The following is a 19,312-nucleotide window of genomic DNA, read 5'->3' on the forward strand; positions in this document are numbered from 1 at the left end:
CTCAGTACTGCACTGGAGTGCCAGCCTAGGTTTTAGGCTTGAGTCTCTGGAGTGGGGCTTGAACCCACAGCCTCCTGAGACGAGAGTGCTAACACTGAGCTAAGGCCTACATTTGACTTTGGATACCACTGTGAGATGCCTATCTTCACATTAAAGATTTCTTCATTTTTAAAGAGTTTCTTCAGGAGTTATGGTGTTACTATTAGCAAATAATTGAACACCCCTATTACAGCGCCGCCTATAGGTGTTTCAAGTAAGTGCAATGCAAAAATGTTATGAAGGGTCAGTTAATGCAGCATTTTGAAATGGAATGTTGTGACTTGTGACCCACTCAGCGATTTTAATATATAATCAACAAGTGACCCTACTGAGGTTTTGAAGTGCTCAATAGAACTTGGAGCCAGGTCTACCAATGAGCTTGAGAAAGTCACCAGGCAGATCAATAGTGAAGAAAGGGGTAGGAAAATGAAATGGCAGAAACACAATCAAGACCACAAATTCAAATAGCTTCAAAGGACATAAACTCGGATATTACTTTTATTGCTATGTGCTCCCCAATACAACAAACAGCATCAGTAGTGTATGCTCAGGATAAAACAGGAATCTATATTATTGTACAAAAGAAAGCAAATAAAACAAATTAATTCATATTATTTCCATTTCCAAAGGGGGATTCTTAAATAAATTCTATGCAACTGTCTGAGGCACAGGGGTTGTCATTTTACAAACTAAACACTAGCTTCATTAACCTTCAAAAGCCTTGCAGGAAGGTAGCAGCAATTCTTTAAAGGCATTGAATTGACTGGAACATATTCAATTACTAGCAGGCCAATAGCAAACATTCTTCCATAGTGTACCACTATGTGTTTCCAAATTGTTATATCCTAACTATGCCTTTTTGATTACGTAATGGAACACTAGACATTGCTTCACACTAGCTTATCTGTATCCTCCTACCCCCCGCACCCCCCCTCCCCATTTGCTTGTTTACGTTACAATGTTTTAGTTTAATGCTACCAGTTCACCGTTTTCAAAACAGTTCCGTCTTACGGTAAGTTTCTAAGTTTGCAATAATGTTGCTCGTCAATTGTTACTGGAATATCCAAATTCTACACTGCCTGTCACAGCAACATCGTTATTTTGGAAAAAAATTGAGCCCACAACCATCATAGTGCTTTAGTTTGTTTTATATCCCTTGCAGATCGTGGGGGGGGAGGGGGGTGGGTACGTCAGTGGCCTGTTCTTTGAAGGTGTGGTCAGGTGGAGTGCTGCTTCCCCTCCCGGGTGAGTATATTTTAGCTGGGCAGCTGAATTTCTGGGCCCTGATGTTTTCAATCATACTTACACGGGCACGTTGTATAATAATGCCCTGGAGTGAATGACTGATTGGATCACAAAAGGGAACGAGGTTACTTTTGCAAATATATTCACTGCTGACGGCAGCAATCTGCACTGTGGGCAAAGGAGGCTATGAGATGATAGAAAGTAGGCACCTGGAGCACCTTAGCCTTGGGAAAATAGCCATTTTACATTCAAAATGCATAACTGGGTGACTGGATATTTGGTTATGAACAGTTGATTTTATAAGGGCATTTAAATCTACCCAATGGGATAGGCAACAAGAACAGAAAATTCTGGAGAGGCACAGCAGGTTTACCGCTATATCGAAGAACGGTCAGATATCCTGTTTTGAATGTAAGCCTTCGCCAGAATATTAAGCAAGCTTTTCTCTGCATGGGTGCTCGCTGACCTGCTGAGTCGTTCCAAATCGGCACAGTTTCTTTTTACTAGCACCAAAGTGATTGGGAGATCCGCGTGTAATTACTGCCGAGTTAAACTGTTAAAGGGACCGGTAATTCTTACCCGAACCATTGATACATCTGTTGCTCCTCATTGCGATTTGTGGAATGTATTAGGACAGTTTTTCAACATCAGGTACACACTGAAATTTAGCAATGGTTATGTATCATTGGTAAACAAAATCCCATGGAACAAACTGTAGTTTTAAAACATAATACTGACTTTTGCATATACAGTATTTACACAACAGCTGCAAATGACTTAAATAATATCTATTTCACTGACAAATAAGCCACATTTGACTTTACTGTATACCATTTCGTATCAATGCAACACTGTAAACCCTTAAAGAAATTCAGCATCTCTTTGTATTTCTGGCTTTGATTTTTTGAACATCAGCTGATGTGCAAAATGTAGTCTTAATCCTTTCCGAAGATATCAACCAGCGAACCTGGTTATTTCCTCCTCATTGTGAAGATCTTTGGTGCTTGTTTAAGTGAGCCTAAACAAATTGGATGCTGGCCAATTTATTGACAAACAGCAAAGTGCCAGCACTTTACTACTTCATCTCTTCTTGAAAAAGAAAAAACTTGACAGTTTAAATTCACTGGAATTGCAGAAAATCCTTTTCAAATACTGCATGCACCATGATGTCTACAATTGACTTTTTTAAATGGTAATTTTTTTCCCCCAGAAGTGTCTGATGTATGTAGGAAGCATCCTCCTTCATGTCTCTACCACAGGAGATTGTAACGCAGCATGTCTGTCCGATGTCTTTGCCGCGCTGACTGATGAATGGGTAGCTGTGGAGCTGTTGCTGATGGTGGTAGGATTGCGATCACTGCCTTGAATTAAATGGAGCCGATACTGTGAAGCCACCAATCTGTGAGACTTACCGGCTGCAGAAAGAGTGTTTTTCTTGGTGGAATCCAGACCTTTTGTTTTGCCACGTGCTGGGGTTATTGCACTAGGCTCAATGTTCTTTGCTCTGACCAACCTGTTGCCCTGTGGACCTCTGCTCCTGGAAGTGGAGTCGGGCTGATGAGTTGGTGTCACCTCGAGGCCGGCCATGTGGTTGGCTTCAGCCACTACATCCTCTATTTCAGCAGTGCCAGTAAAGAAGGGGGGAGGCAGGGTGCTACTGCGCTTGCTGCAGGATTCACAACAGAGCTTGTTGTAGCCTGGGATGGAGCAGTATCGAGCAAGCACTTCCATCTGACAGAATATAGACTTGTCTTTCAGGCACGGCTCATCTGCAAGGCAAACAAAGTAAAATGAAACAGTTTATTCAAAATAGGAGAAGGCTAAAATATCCCAAGTGCAGAAATTAAAATCTGTACAATGTGCAATAAATTGCATGGGTCATGTGATCAGGGGTGAAATTGTAGACTGCGATATAAAGACGTTATCGGGGTTGTCAGGAACTTCTTTGTTTACCATTTTAGAACCAGGGAACTTTAGCGCAGTGGGAGGCCATTCCAGCCTGCTGGGTCTGTGCTGTCTCTTTGCATTCATTTTGTTTATGGATTGAATTTAAATTAAAAGGGGCAGTGTTTTTATTAAGATACCAACCACGGGAATTTCATCATTGGCAGCATAACCAAAAGGAAATCTTCATTTTCTTTTTTGAGATGTATCGTAACAGGACAGTGAAGCAGTGAAAAAGGTCTGTGTGTAAATAGCTGTTCACACCACAAGGTCTTACAATAGCATCGTAGTCAAGTCATGGATTAGTAGTGTAGCTTACAAGTTATTTTCTAAAACAAACTATGATATCACTGTCACTATAGCACACTTATACTGCCACTGTAGTATCATGCTCATTTACTGCTAACTGTGCTTGTCAGAAGCTGGCACTAAACAGGCTGGAGTAGACTGGAGAGCAGACAGCTGAAGTAGTGTGTACCCCTTAGCAAGAAAAAACTGCTTTAGTATTGGGAAAAGACTCTACTGAGGGCATGGGGATGGCAATGATGGGGATGGCAATGCATGACGAATGGTAATGCATGGGGGACGGCAATGCATGGGGGACGGCAATGAATGGGGACACAATGCATGGGGACCGGCAATGCACGGGGACCGGCAATGCACGGGGAACGACAATGCACGGGGAGCGGCAATGTATGGGGACCGGCAATGCACGGGGACCGGCAATGCACGGGGAACGACAATGCACGGGGACCGGCAATGCATGGGGAACGACAATGCACGGGGAGCGGCAATGCATGGGGACCGGCAATGCACGGGGAGCAGCAATGCATGGGGACCGGCAATGCATGGGGACCGGCAATGCACGGGGAACCGGCAATGCATGGGGGACGGCAATGCATGGGGGACGGCAATGCACAGGGACGGCAATGCACGGGGATGGCAATGCATGGGGAACGGCAATGCATGGGGGACAGCAATGCATGGGGGATGGCAATGCATGGGGGACAGCAATGCATGGGGACAGCAATGCATGGGGACGGCAATGCATGGGGACGGCAATGCACGGGGATGGCAATGCACGGGGATGGCAATGCATGGGGGATGGCAATGCATGGGGAACGGCAATGCATGGGGGACGGTGTTAAGTCTGTGTGTTATATTGAGAATTAATACACAGACCACAAGAGTAAAATTTAACAGGTCTTTACTAGTCGAAGGTCAGGGCGGAACTGCCTAATAAATCATTACACAGCACTTATATACCGGTGTGGTCACCACCGGTATTACAGTATACAGCAGCCAAGGTAAAGTAGTGCAACCCTTAAAATAGTTCTCTTAAAGGTGGAACATTACATACACTACAGACGGCAATGCATGGGGGACGGCAATGCATGGGGGACAGCAATGCATGGGGACAGCAATGCATGGGGACAGCAATGCATGGGGACAGCAATGCATGGGACAAGGCAATGCACGGGGACGGCAATGCATGGGGATGGCAATGTATGGGGATAGCAATGCATGGGGCAGCAATGCATGGAGTCAGCAATGCATGGGGACAGCAATGCAGGCAGACTGCAGTGCATGTAGATTTCAATGTAGGTATGCATGCTGAGTGATTGCTAGTTACATTATGTGATGATTAAAGAATGACTCGAGAGAACCTGAAATATTTTTGAAACCACTGAAGGTACGTTTTGAGTTTGGGTAAGTGAGGCTACAATCTGAAAATATATTACAGTTTTAAAATCCAAGAAGGCTGCGATGAGGAAGCTGGACTGAGGCAACAGGATCTCGCAGCACACCAGCCTGATTCACCATCTCAACAAATCACCAGCCTGATTCACCATCTCAACCAACCAGCATCTTGTATCATCACCATCTCAACCAATCACCAGCCTGATTTACCATCTCAACCAATCACCAGCCTGATCCACCATCTCAACCAATCACCAGCCTGATTCACCATCTCAACGAATCACCATCCTGCTTCATCCCCATCTCAACCAACTATCAGCCTGCTTCATCACCATCTCAACCAATCACCAGCCTGATTCACCATCTCAACCAATCACCATCCTGCTTCATCCCCATCTCAACCAACTATCAGCCTGCTTCATCACCATCTCAACCAACCACCACCTCGCATGCACACACCGTGGAGGGACACAAATAGTGATTTTGGGAAGCAAACACAGTCACAAATCATAAATCCAGATGGGCGAGTTTTGTTTGATTAAGAAAGGAAAGGTTATTGTTGAGTGGCGTTCCAACACAGTTACAGTCCCCACCACTTAAAAACGTCCACATTTAAAACAGACACTTACTTATATTGGCCAAAAAGCGATAACCATTGTCCATTTGCATTAACATCAATTTTAAAGTTGCCGGTTATAGTGTCTTAAGTGCTCCGTTTATTTCGGGCAGAAACAACTGTGCTTACTCACTAGTTTGCAACTCGTTAAGGTGCACTGTAAGTAATAAAAGACCACTTTGAGGCAGACTTCGTTTTAATACCTTATGGCCGCGAAATTGGGACTTTTAGCGCCAGCCACTAAGGCCAGTTCAGCAGAAAAAATGGTGGCTGCCTCAATTCCACCGACTTCCGGTGCGGAACGCGGCGGCCACCATTTTGGGCAGGCGAGCAGCGCTGCCGTTGCCTGCACTTGCCGCACATATTTAAATTATCCAGGGGAATTCAGGGACAGTTCTACATTAAGCAGCTAGTTAACGGCAATGACTGGAATTGCTGAATTTCTGGCGCAGACACTCACTCAGTGCTCATAAGGCTGGGGTGTCTGTCGGCTGCTCGGGGATGCACGGATAGGATGGATGTTCTTTACTCTCAGCTGCTTTTTTGCTGTAATTCAGGAATTTAAAAAAATTGCAGCAGTCCACAAACGTTGAATTCCCACTATAACCTCAAGGGTAAGCTCTCCTTAGCATCTTTTAAGTCACAGAAAGATCAAAAATGTAATCTTTCAGTACATTTCAATGAAGGAACAAAGGCAAAACAATATAAGCAAGATAAAGTGAGAACTGTTTACGCAGGGTATTAAATAAAGAGAAATATCTGGCGGATACTCTGACATGCAGAAAAAATTCCACAATTGTCTGCCCTGATAACAGAGGCCACAGGCACCTCACGGCCTGCCCTGATAGTAGGAGTCAAAGGCCTCTCATAGTCTGCTCTGATAACAGGAGTCACTGGTTCCTCATAGTCTGTCCTGACAACAGGAGTCACTGGCCCCTCATAGTCTGTCCTGATAACAGAGCCACTGGCTCCTCATAGTCTGTCCTGACAACAGGAGTCACTGGCCCCTCATAGTCTGTCCTGACAACAGGAGCCACTGGCCCCTCATAGTCTGCTCTGATAACAGGAGTCACTGGCCCCTCATAGTCTGCTCTGATAACAGGAGTCACTGGCCCCTCATAGTCTGTCCTGATAACAGGAGTCACTGGCTCCTCACAGTCTGTCCTGATAACAGAGTCACTGGCCCCTCATAGTCTGCCCTGATAACAGGAGCCACTGGCCCCTCATAGTCTGTCCTGACAACAGGAGTCACTGGCCCCTCATAGTCTGCCCTGATAACAGGAGTCACTGGCCTCTCATAGTCTGTCCGGATAACAGGAGTCATTGGCCCCTCATAGTCTGTCCTGATAACAGGAGTCACTGGCCTCTCATAGTCTGTCCTGATAACAGGAGTCACTGGCTCCTCATAGTCTGTCCTGATAACAGGAGTCACTGGCTCCTCATAGTCTGTCCTGATAACAGGAGCCACTGGCCCCTCATAGTCTGTCCTGATAACAGGAGTCACTGGCCCCTCATAGTCTGTCCTGATAACAGGAGCCACTGGCCCCTCATAGTTTGTCCTGATAACAGGAGTCACTGGCTCCTCATAGTCTGTCCTGATAACAGAGTCACTGGCTCCTCACAGTCTGTCCTGATAACAGGAGTCACTGGCCCCTCATAGTCTGTCCTGATAACAGGAGCCACTGGCCCCTCATAGTCTGTCCTGATAACAGGAGTCACTGGCTCCTCACAGTCTGTCCTGATAACAGGAGTCACTGGCCCCTCATAGTCTGTCCTGACAACAGGAGTCACTGGCCCCTCATAGTCTGTCCTGATAACAGGAGTCACTGGCCCCTCATAGTCTGTTCTGATAACAGGAGTCACTGGCTCCTCATAGTCTGTCCTGATAACAGAGTCACTGGCTCCTCATAGTCTGTCCTGATAACAGGAGCCACTGGCCCCTCATAGTCTGTCCTGATAACAGAGTCACTGGCCCCTCATAGTCTGTCCTGATAACAGGAGTCACTGGCCCCTCATAGTCTGTCCTGATAACAGGAGCCACTGGCCCCTCATAGTCTGTCCTGATAACAGGAGTCACTGGCCCCTCATAGTCTGTCCTGATAACAGGAGCCACTGGCCCCTCATAGTCTGTCCTGATAACAGGAGTCACTGGCCCCTCATAGTCTGTCCTGATAACAGAGTCACTGGCCCCTCATAGTCTGCCCTGATAACAGGAGCCACTGGCCCCTCATAGTCTGTCCTGATAACAGGAGTCACTGGCCCCTCATAGTCGGTTCTGATAACAGAGTCACTGGCCCCTCATAGTCTGTCCTGATAACAGAGTCACTGGCTCCTCACAGTCTGTCCTGATAACAGGAGTCACTGGCCCCTCATAGTCTGTTCTGACAACAGGAGTCACTGGCCCCTCATAGTCTGTCCTGATAACAGAGTCACTGGCCCCTCATAGTCTGTCCAAATAACAGGAGTCACTGGCTCCTCACAGTCTGTCCTGATAACAGGAGTCACTGGCCCCTCATAGTCTGTTCTGACAACAGGAGTCACTGGCCCCTCATAGTCTGTCCTGATAACAGAGTCACTGGCCCCTCATAGTCTGTCCAAATAACAGGAGTCACTGGCCCCTCATAGTCTGTCCTGATAACAGGAGCCACTGGCCCCTCATAGTCTGTCCTGACAACAGGAGTCACTGGCCCCTCATAGTCTGTCCTGATAACAGAGTCACTGGCCCCTCATAGTCTGTCCTGATAACAGAGTCACTGGCCCCTCATAGTCTGTCCTGATAACAGGAGCCACTGGCTCCTCATAGTCTGCCCTGATAACAGGAGTCACTGGCCCCCCATAGTCTGTCCTGATAACAAGAGTCACTGGCGCCTCATAGTTTGTCCTGATAACAGGAGTCATTGGTGCCCCGCTAAATTTCGCGGGAGGCATGGCCAGTGGCGCTAAAGCCACTGAGGGCCCTCTCTAGGCGCTAACTGGTGGTGCAGCCCACCGAATTTCTAGGCCAAAGACTCAGCATTCACAGCCATCTGGGGCAGAGAATTCCAAAGATTCACAACCCTCTGAGTGAAGAAATTCCTCCTCATCTCAGTCTTAAATGGAGGCTGCAAATTAAAAAAATAATTTTTAAACCCCCACACCTCCTTCCCTCCTCCCCGAGGATCCTGCTCTTTCTGCGGGTGCTTAACTCTTGCCAGGCGTGTGCTGGAGAGTCCCAAAGGCCTGGAACAGGAATTCCCAGTGATCCAGGGGCTGGAAAGCAGAAACATACTAAAATTAATAGGGAGGGAGGTCGCAGGAAAATCAGCCCTAAATCTTACACTTCAGACACTTTTTGCAGTTTTTTGTAAATCAGAATTCGTCATCCACAATTTCTCACCTCCCTTGCAACAGGTTTGAGACTAAAATGCACAAAATGTGGCTAATTTTCAGTAGCTCAATGCAGTCTTTCAGATCTAGAAAGCTGACAAACAATTCGGTTCAGTTCACTAAGCAATGGGACACCTCATTGCTGATGAGGACTGACTGTATTCTTAAAGGTTTCAACAGATGACATCCAACCGCCAGCTCCAGTCAAACAGCCTTTTTTTCCCCCATTTCCAATAATTTTATAACCAATACAAAAGTGTTCAAAGAAATTGAAAACAAAACACACTAGCTTTTTAAACGCCCCTATGATTTCTCTCCCGGGTTGCTCGCAGCAGTGTCCAGGAGTTTTACTTTAATTCCTGGAGATTCTAGGAGAATCCTGGAGGGTTGTCAACCCTAGGCCTGATGAATGGGCACCGTCACAGGTACTGTACATACCACCACAAGGGGGGAGTCTGCAGACTCTTGTAGCTTCTGGCTTCTCACCATCACACTGATCACTTGCACGACATATGACCTGTCTTTGTTCAATTCCTTCACCACATGTAACGGAGCACTGTGAAGAATTAAACACAAATCAACGATGGGAAGAACAAACAAACCAATTTGCATTTATATAGCGTCTTTCAGTGTGTTGGACTTGTACCCATCACTACTATAACCCAGTGTTATACAGTGAGACAGGTAACCAGACATGTACTGTACCCCAGTGTAATGGCGCTTCTTAGTTTCCAAACAGGCAGGCCACTGAGCTGTGGGGCCTTTAACAACGAGTAGACGCGTGTCGAAATAAAACGTTCCCAAACGTAGCTTTGTCTTTTAAACTGTTTACTATAACACTTAACAAACGGAATTACAAAGCAAACACGTATAAACGAACACGGTCAAAAACTGTACTGCTCCAAACCTCACAGCTTCTGCCTCTTTCGACCACGTGCAGTTTAAACTGTAAAATGGCTGCACCCAGGTGTGGCTTAAGGACTGTTCCATTGTGGCAAGAATGAAGGGGGTGTCGGACTATACTACTGGAGCAAGAAAATAGGGGGTTTCTTAATACAATAAGTCGGTCAGGTAAATTAACTGTATTATGCCATTTAGCCACTATTTTAAAGTATTTTCTTAAGCTTTTATGGCTCTTACATTCCGGCCCCTAATTGACTAGGCACATGAAGCATATCAATTACTCAAACATTCTTAAGAGTCATAAACTAATGAGTTCAACGTATTTACAATATAAATGTCCACTTTTTTCGTTCAGGAACCTTTCACGCTGCTTCTTGTAGCAGGCAGAGCTTTGTGATCGGTCTTTCCAGGGTACTGGTCTTGGTTTGCAAACAAACGCGACGAACGACGCCTCTGGAGTCTGGCATGGTCTTAATTATTTTTCCCATCAACCAAGAATTTCTAGGGGCTGAATCATCCACGATTAAGACAATGTCTCCGACAATGAAGTTCCTCTTTTTTTTGGACCATTTTTGACGCTCCTGTAGCAGAGGTAAGTATTCTCTTGTCCATCTGGTCCAGAAAAGGTCTGACATATACTGAACTTGCCTCCACTTCCGACGGGCATACAGATCTTCCTTTTTGAAGACTCCCGGGGGCATGGCTGGCTGTGTTTTCAACAACAACAGGTGGTTCGGAGTCAGGGCTTCGAGGTCATTGGGATCATCTGATGTCTTAGTTATCGGTCGGTCATTAATGATGGCTTCGACCTCGCACAGAACGGTTTGGAGTCCCTCGTCGTCAAGCGCTTGCTGCTTCAGTACAGAACTGAGTAGTTTTCTTACGGTGCGTATCTGTCTTTCCCAGACACCTCCATGGTGGGATGCAGCTGGAGGATTGAAGATCCACTTAATTCCTGTTTGCATCATGGCTTCCTGTATTTTAAGCCGATTCCAACCTTCAATAGCTTCCCGTAGTTCTCTCTCCGCTCCGACGAGATTGGTGCCATTATCAGAACGCATAATGGACACCTGTCCTCTTCTACAGACAAAGCGCCGCAAGGCGTTAATACAGGAATCAGTGTCAAGCGTGTGTGCCACCTCAATATGAACTGCTCTGATGGTCAAACAAGTGAAAAGCACACCATATCTCTTGACAAGGCTCCGTCCTCGCTTTACCTCGAAAGGCCCGAAATAGTCCACCCCTACGTTTGTAAATGGGGGCTTGTCTGGTAACAAACGGTCTTCAGGCAGGTCTGCCATTTTCTGCTCCCCAGCTCTAGCATGTAACCGTCTGCAAACAATGCATTCAGAGAGTATTTTTCTTATTACGGAATTAGCTCCTGGAATCCAGTATCTTTGTCTTAGCTTCGCAAGCACGTGATTCCTCCCACTGTGTCCAATACTCTGGTGTATATGCTGAAGAATGAGAGTAGCAACCCGGAGGTCCTTAGAAAGGATAGCAGGATGCTTGGCCTCCTCTGGCATAGCAGATTTGTTTCGTCTCCCTCCCACCCTCAGTACTCCATCTTGCAGTGTAGGGTCCAGCTTGTAGATATGACTACCTTTCTTGATTGGAGCATTTCGCTGTAGAGCTTCGATTTCTTCTGGGTATCTTTGTCTTTGACTGAAGCGAACTATCTCCTTCTCAGCCTTGGCCAAATCCTCCACGGTCAGTGAATTCTTGCCCAATGTGATTTGTGCTGATGCATGTACTGCTGTAGAAGCATTCTCTGCTTATCAGGGTTACTTTCAGACTGACTGATAGTGGCTCGGTACTCTTTTCTCTTACCGCTCCGGTGTAGCAGCAACTCTTTCAACCTTAGGAACCATGCAACTGCTTTCCTCAACTGGTGCCATCCTGAGAAATGGTTAACAAGCTTGTTCACTGTGTCGAAGTTCTCTTTCGTATTTATGAGATTTACTGTGACTGATCTCTTGACTTCGACGTCGTCTTCAGCAATCTGACTTGGCATATCTGGTCTTTCTGGCCATGATCTCTCTGTTTCCAGCAGATAACTTGGGCCTTGTATCCAAGTTTCGCTCCTCGTGAAGTTTTCAGCCTTCAATCCCCGTGAGGCTTGATCTGCTGGGTTTAATGAGGTGTTTACGTACCTCCATTGAGATGGTTGTGTAGCTTCTCTAATGGATGAGATTCTGTTTGCTACGAAGGTCTTGAAGCGTATCTTCTCATTCTCTATATACTTCAGCACCGTCGTGCTATCCGTCCAGAAGACAGATTCTTCTAATGGGAGCTGTAACTCTTTACGCATCACCTGGTCAACTTTAACTGCAACAACCGCTGCCGTCAATGGTGACCTGCTTCAGCGGAGCCACCCTGGATTTCCCCATGAGGAAGGCACAATGTTTCTGGCCCTGTTGATTTGTCAGCAAGAGGTAAGTAGCCGTGCCATAGCCGTCCTCACTGGCGTCCGAGAAATGATGTAGTTGAGCCGTCCTTGTAACCCCAAAACTCGCGGGCTTGATGCATCTACTGACGTTGAAGCTAGAAAGTTGTTGCAAATCTGTCAGCCATCTGTGCCATCTCTGAGCTTGACCTTCTGGGATATCTTCATCCCATCCTCTCTTGTCTCTACACAGCTCTCGTAGCATCAGCTTCACCGGCAGAATGAGTGGTGCCAGGAATCCGAGAGGGTCGTAGATGGAACTGACCACGGAGAGAATCCCTCGTCTTGTGGATGGTCTTTCGTTCACCATTATCCTGAAGTTGAACGTGTCTGACTCGATGCACCATTGTACACCAAGAGCTCTCTCGATAGTAAGGACATCGTGGCTCAGGTCCAGATCTTTGACTTCAGTGGCTCTTTCCTTTTCTGGGATAGAAGCTAGAACTGCTCTGCTGTTGCTTATCCACTTAGTCAGATGGAATCCTCCATTCGAACACAGAGTTCTAAGGTCTCTTGACAGTGCGATGGCATCGTCTTCTGTTGACACGGACTTCAGACAGTCATCGACATAAAAGTTTCTGAAGATTGTCTCCACGGCCTCTGATGGTGCTTTGCCTTTGCCATCTTCTGCAGTCTTTCTGAGAGCGTAGCTTGCACAGCTGGGAGATGATGTGGCTCCAAACAAGTGTACGGCCATTCTACATTCCACCATCGCTTGACTAACGTCGCCATCTGGCCACCAAAGGAAACGCAGAAGATCAGCATCTTCATCAGGGATTCTGACTTGGTAGAACATTGATTCTATGTCTGCCATCATGGCAACGAGCTCTTGTCTAAACCTAGTCAAGACGCCAATGAGGGTATTAGTAAGATCAGGACCTTGAAGCAGCTGATCATTCAGTGAAGTTCCTCTGAATGAGGCGGCGCAGTCAAACACTACACGGATCTTTTTCTTCTTTGGGTGATACACCCCGTGATGAGGAATGTACCAGACCCTTCCATCGTCTCTGTTCAACTGTTCTTCAGGCACTTTTACAGCATAGCCTTTCGCTATGATGTTTCTCATGAAGTCTTTGTAGTCTTCGTGAAAGTCGGGGTTCTTGTTCAGCTTTCTCTTTAGACTAATGGCGCGTTGCTCTGCTATGCAGCGATTGTTCGGCATCTTCGCGGTCTGTCTTCTCAGTGGCAAACCAATGTGATAGTGGCCATCAATGAACTGTGTAGACCTTGTCATCAAATCCATGAACTGATGGTCTTCTTGTGACATCTCTGTCTTTTCCTCACAGCTGCGTTCTGAGAAGTCTGCGTTGAACTGCTGTATCAACAGCTCTTCAATGCTTGCGATCGAGATGCGATTAACTGTGACATTTTGTCGTTCCTCCTTGTTCGACTTGTTGCCATCATCTCTCCTTACCGGTCCATTGACTACCCATCCAAGGGCTGTCCTGACGGTGTAGGGTCCGTCATCCTTGCTGTTTATCACCTGCCATGGCTCCATAGTTTTGTAGGCATTGGTTCCAATTAATAGGCCAATTTCTGCTTTAATGTATGGGAGACGCACCTTTTCTAGGTAAGGCCATCTATCCACATCCTTCTGCAGGGCTAGGTTCCCTATTCTAACAGGAATCTCCCTCTGTGTGAAAACATTAGGCAGGTCTATGAAGTCCTTCTCTTCAAGTCCACACACTTCTAGGTCTGACAGGATATAACTTTGCATTGCCTTCTCATGACCCATGGTGCGTAATAGGATTTCTGTTCTTCTGCCTCTAACGTTCAGCTGTCGCATGAGTGATTCTGTGCAGAACGTTGCTGAACTACCTGGATCCATGAAGGCGTAAGTCTCCACAACCTTCTCACTCCTCTTAGACTTGATCCTTACTGGTACGATGGCGAGAATACAATCACTGTCACCGGCCCCAGTAAGTCCACAAGTCTCTGGTTCTAGCGACACCAGAGCACTTGAAACAACCGTCTCGTCGGTATTGTTTTCTTCACTCTTCTTAGGGACTTGTTCTTCTTTATGGATATGCAGCAGACTGGGATGTTTCCGGGTGCACTCTCTGCATGTTGTTCTTTGCTTACAGTTTCTACTCAGGTGCCCCTGAGAGAGACATCCAAAACATAGGCCGTTGCACTTCAAGAATTCGATTCTGTCCTTATGTGGCTGTGCTTTGATGTCGCTACAGAAATCCAATGTATGATTCTTCTGGCAGAATAAGCATGGCTTCTGAAAGGCATCAGCAGACGTCCCTGTGCTGCTCCTTTTGGTAGAGGAGTTCTGGGGCCTTTCTTCCTCGGCCTGAGTGACGATAGTTGCAAAGCTGCTTCCCCTGGAACCACCTTTCCTGAGAGTCTTTGATTCAACAGGCTTGGCTTTCACTCTTCCATCAGTAGTCGGGCTGACATCCTGGATGTTTCCAAACAATGGGTCCCTAGCAATTTTAGCCTGTTTGTCTATGAAATTCACTAAGTCTGCAAACCTGGCTCTACTTTTCCGTCTCTCCATTATCTCAAAGGCTGTTCTTCTCCATTGTTCTCTCATCCTGTAAGGAAGCTTAGAGATGATGATTCTCATAGTCGTAGGATTGTCCATCTCTTCCATGAATTCAACATCCTCCATGGTGTTGCGACATCCTATGAGGAAAAGAACGTATGCGTTCAATGCCTCTCCGTCCTCCGATCTGATCTGTGGCCACTTGGTAGCCTTTTCAATATATGCAGTGGCTATCTTCAGCTCGTTACCATAGTGCTCCTGCAGCAACTTCCTGGCTTCTATGTATCCCCGGTCCGGTCTCATGTGTTCACAGCTTCTGACCAGGTCTTGTGGTTTACCACTGGTGTACTGTCCCAGGTAGTACAACTTATCACTGCTGCTCTCTGTTTTGGAGTCAATGGCTTGTTCAAAGGATCTGATGAAGGGCTTATACTTGAGTGGGTCGCCTTGGAACACTGGTATGTCTCTTTGAGGGAGTCGAAACAGATTCTGTTGTTTTACAAGCATCTCTGTAATTTCGTTCTGACGTTGCATCACTCGGTATAGGCTTCTCCCTGTGTCTTCAGGCCTCTGGTGGTCATCAGCGGGGTCTAGTCTAGACCGTCTGACGTCTGGGGTAGCATCACGTGCTCCTGTTAGTGGAGAGGCCACTCTTCCACGCTGTAATGCCAGGGGATTGCCTTCGGGCTCTGTTGTAACTCTTGAAGGTGCCCTGGATCCAACTCTATGTGACAACGTTGACTGGCAGTGGCTCCCGCCATCCCGTGAGCCTTCATAATCTTCGTACGCACTCAACCTGGCGTCTGAGACCTCGATAGCTGTTTTTATCTCCAGCTGTTCTTTCTTTGCCTGCACCTGGGCCCGTTGGGCCTGCACTTGGGCCTGCAGTTGGGCCTGCAGTTGGGCCTGTTGGGCCTGCAGTTGGGCCTCTTGGACCTGCAGTCGGGCCTCTTCCCATTCAAGAGCTTGCTTCTCCGCTAAAGATGCTGCGCGCGCCATCAACGCCGCCCGTTCAGCCTCCGCTCTTACGCGTCGCGACGAGCTTGTGGTGGAAGCGACTGACCTGCGTCCAGAAACAGAGCTACCTTCTTTTCGATTTTTGCTCGGTCTGGCGGAAGTCTCTGAAATGCTATCGTCTGGTCCGACTTCATCGTCAACTTTATCTTTCTCTGCTGTATCAGCATCTTGACGAATCTTTAAAATCCACTGTTCCGTGGCCTTGATATAGTCCTTAATGCTGGTTGATTTAAGATCAAACCAGTTGTGCTGATCATCGTTTCCCTCTTCTTCAGACAGAAGTGCTAATACATCTTCATTGAGTACATTAAATTCTTCATGCAGCTTGGAGAAATCGTAATACATTATGTCTTCAGCTTTCTTAATATTAGCATTATCTTCCATGAGGCGATCAATTATCTTCATTTTTCCAGTTATCTGAGCTAATTTAGCCTTCCTTGCACCTATGCTTCTATGTAACTTCTCTTCCATTGCCTTTGGGGTGAGCTTTATTTCCCTCTTTTGGCTAGCAATCCTTCTGGCTGAGGGAAGCTCCTGGCTCCGCAAGGCCTCGGCCATTTTACCCGCAGCTCTTATTTAGCTTCTCAATAGAATGAACAAAGCAAGTAACAGTCACTGTACCTTCGCTTTCTTATATTGTCGTCTGGCTCCGTGACCATTCATGTATACGTTCGCTGACGATTCCGTCCCTTCCTTCTTAGGGAGCCAGTTTTTGACTAATGTAATGGCGCTTCTTAGTTTCCAAACAGGCAGGCCACTGAGCTGTGGGGCCTTTAACAACGAGTAGACGCGTGTCGAAATAAAACGTTCCCAAACGTAGCTTTGTCTTTTAAACCGTTTACTATAACACTTAACAAACGGAATTACAAAGCAAACACGTATAAACGAACACGGTCAAAAACTGTACTGCTCCAAACCTCACAGCTTCTGCCTCTTTCGACCACGTGCAGTTTAAACTGTAAAATGGCTGCACCCAGGTGTGGCTTAAGGACTGTTCCATTGTGGCAAGAATGAAGGGGGTGTCGGACTATACTACTGGAGCAAGAAAATAGGGGGTTTCTTAATACAATAAGTCGGTCAGGTAAATTAACTGTATTATGCCATTTAGCCACTATTTTAAAGTATTTTCTTAAGCTTTTATGGCTCTTACACCCCAGTGTTATACAGTTGCAGACCTGTACCCACCAGTATTATACCCCAGTGTTGTAAAGTGACAGACCTATTCCCACCAGTACTGTACCCCAGTGTTATACAGTAACAGACCTGTACCCACCAGTACTGTACACCAGTGTTATACAGTAACAGACCTGTACGCACCGGTCCTGTACCCGTGTTATACAGTAACAGACCTGTACCCACCAGTAGTGTACACCAGTGTTATACAGTGACAGAGTTGTACCCACCAGTACTGTACACCAGTGTTATACAGCAACAGACCTGTACCCACCAGTACTGTATCCCAGTGCTATGCAGTAACAGACCTGTACCCACCAGTACTGTACCCGTGTTATACAGTAACAGACCTGTACCCACCAGTACTGTATCCCAGTGTTATACAGTAACAGACCTGTACCCACCAGTACTGTACCCCAGTGTTATACAGTAACAGACCTGTACCTACCAGTACTGTATCCCAGTGTTATACAGTAACAGACCTGTACCCACCAGTACTGTACCCCAGTGTTATACAGTAACAGACCTGTACCCACCAGTACTGTATCCCAGTGTTATACAGTAACAGATCTGTACCCACCAGTACTGTATCCCAGTGTAATACTGTGACAGACCTGTGCCCACCAGTACTGTATCCCAGTGTTATACAGTAACAGACCTGTACCCACCAGTACTGTACACCAGTGTTATACAGTAACAGACCTGTACGCACCGGTCCTGTACCCGTGTTATACAGTAACAGACCTGTACCCACCAGTAGTGTACACCAGTGTTATACAGTGACAGAGTTGTACCCACCAGTACTGTACACCAGTGTTATACAGCAACAGACCTGTACCCACCAGTACTGTATCCCAGTGCTATGCAGTAACAGACCTGTACCCACCAGTACTGTACCCGTGTTATACAGTAACAGACCTGTACCCACCAGTAATGTATCCCAGTGTTATACAGTAACAGACCTGTACCCACCAGTACTGTTCCCCAGTGTTATACAGTAACAGACCTGTACCTACCAGTACTGTATCCCAGTGTTATACAGTAACAGACCTGTACCCACCAGTACTGTACCCCAGTGTTATACAGTAACAGACCTGTACCCACCAGTACTGTATCCCAGTGTTATACAGTAACAGACCTGTACCCACCAGTACTGTATCCCAGTGTAATACTGTGACAGACCTGTGCCCACCAGTACTGTATCCCAGTGTAATACTGTGACAGACCTGTACCCACCAGTACTGTATCCCAGTGTTATACAGTAACAGACCTGTACCCACCAGTACTGTATCCCAGTGTTATACAGTAACAGACCTGTACCCACCAGTACTGTACCCCAGTGTTATACAGTAACAGACCTGTACCCACCAGTACTGTATCCCAGTGTTATACAGTAACAGACCTGTACCCACCAGTACTGTATCCCAGTGTTATACAGTAACAGACCTGTACCCACCAGTACTGTATCCCAGTGTAATACTGTGACAGACCTGTACCCACCAGTACTGTATCCCAGTGTTATACAGTAACAGACCTGTACCCACCAGTACTGTATCCCAGTGTTATACAGTAACAGACCTGTACCCACCAGTACTGTACCCCAGTGTTATACAGTAACAGACCTGTGCCCACCAGTACTGTATCCCAGTGTTATACAGTAACAGACCTGTACCCACCAGTACTGTACCCCAGTGTTATACAGTAACAGACCTGTACCCACCAGTACTGTATCCCAGTGTAATACTGTGACAGACCTGTGCCCACCAGTACTGTATCCCAGTGTTATACAGTAACAGACCTGTACCCACCAGTACTGTATCCCAGTGTAATACTGTGACAGACCTGTACCCACCAGTACTGTATCCCAGTGTTATACAGTAACAGACCTGTACCCACCAGTACTGTACCCCAGTGTTATACAGTAACAGACCTGTACCCACCAGTACTGTATCCCAGTGTAATACTGTGACAGACCTGTACCCACCAGTACTGTATCCCAGTGTTATACAGTAACAGACCTGTACCCACCAGTACTGTATCCCAGTGTAATACTGTGACAGACCTGTACCCACCAGTACTGTATCCCAGTGTTATACAGTAACAGACCTGTACCCACCAGTACTGTATCCTAGTGTAATACTGTGACAGACCTGTACCCACCAGTACTGTATCCCAGTGTTATACAGTAACAGACCTGTGCCCACCAGTAATGTACCCCGTTCATTGCCCATGAAGCACTTTGGGGCATATTGAGGATGTGAATGGCGCTATCTAAACGCAAGGGGGAAAAATTTGTGTTCGCCAACAAAGTTGCCGGTGTCACTGGCAACTACGGTTAACGGTTGCTGGAAATCACCGCAATGCTAAG

At 46.5% G+C, this 19,312-nt stretch overlaps 1 protein-coding gene across 1 annotated transcript in view; it reads right to left on the bottom strand.

Moving 5' to 3' along the window:
* Positions 1–504: 504 nt before the first annotated feature.
* LOC147124145 (A disintegrin and metalloproteinase with thrombospondin motifs 3-like) overlaps positions 505–19,312 on the bottom strand; it is a 463,277-nt gene continuing 444,469 nt past the window's right edge. The window contains exons 18-19 of the mRNA XM_085982801.1: positions 9,350–9,467; positions 505–3,053 (exon numbers count right to left, since the gene is read on the bottom strand). Coding sequence (XP_085838927.1) covers positions 2,527–3,053; positions 9,350–9,467 — 645 coding nt within the window. The 3' untranslated portion in view covers positions 505–2,526. The remainder of the gene's footprint in view (positions 3,054–9,349; positions 9,468–19,312) is intronic.

This window comes from Somniosus microcephalus, chromosome 1 (genome assembly GCF_052327205.1).
Source record: "Somniosus microcephalus isolate GS21.2 chromosome 1, FLI_Smic_1.0, whole genome shotgun sequence".
NCBI classification, from domain to species: Eukaryota; Metazoa; Chordata; class Chondrichthyes; order Squaliformes; family Somniosidae; genus Somniosus; species Somniosus microcephalus.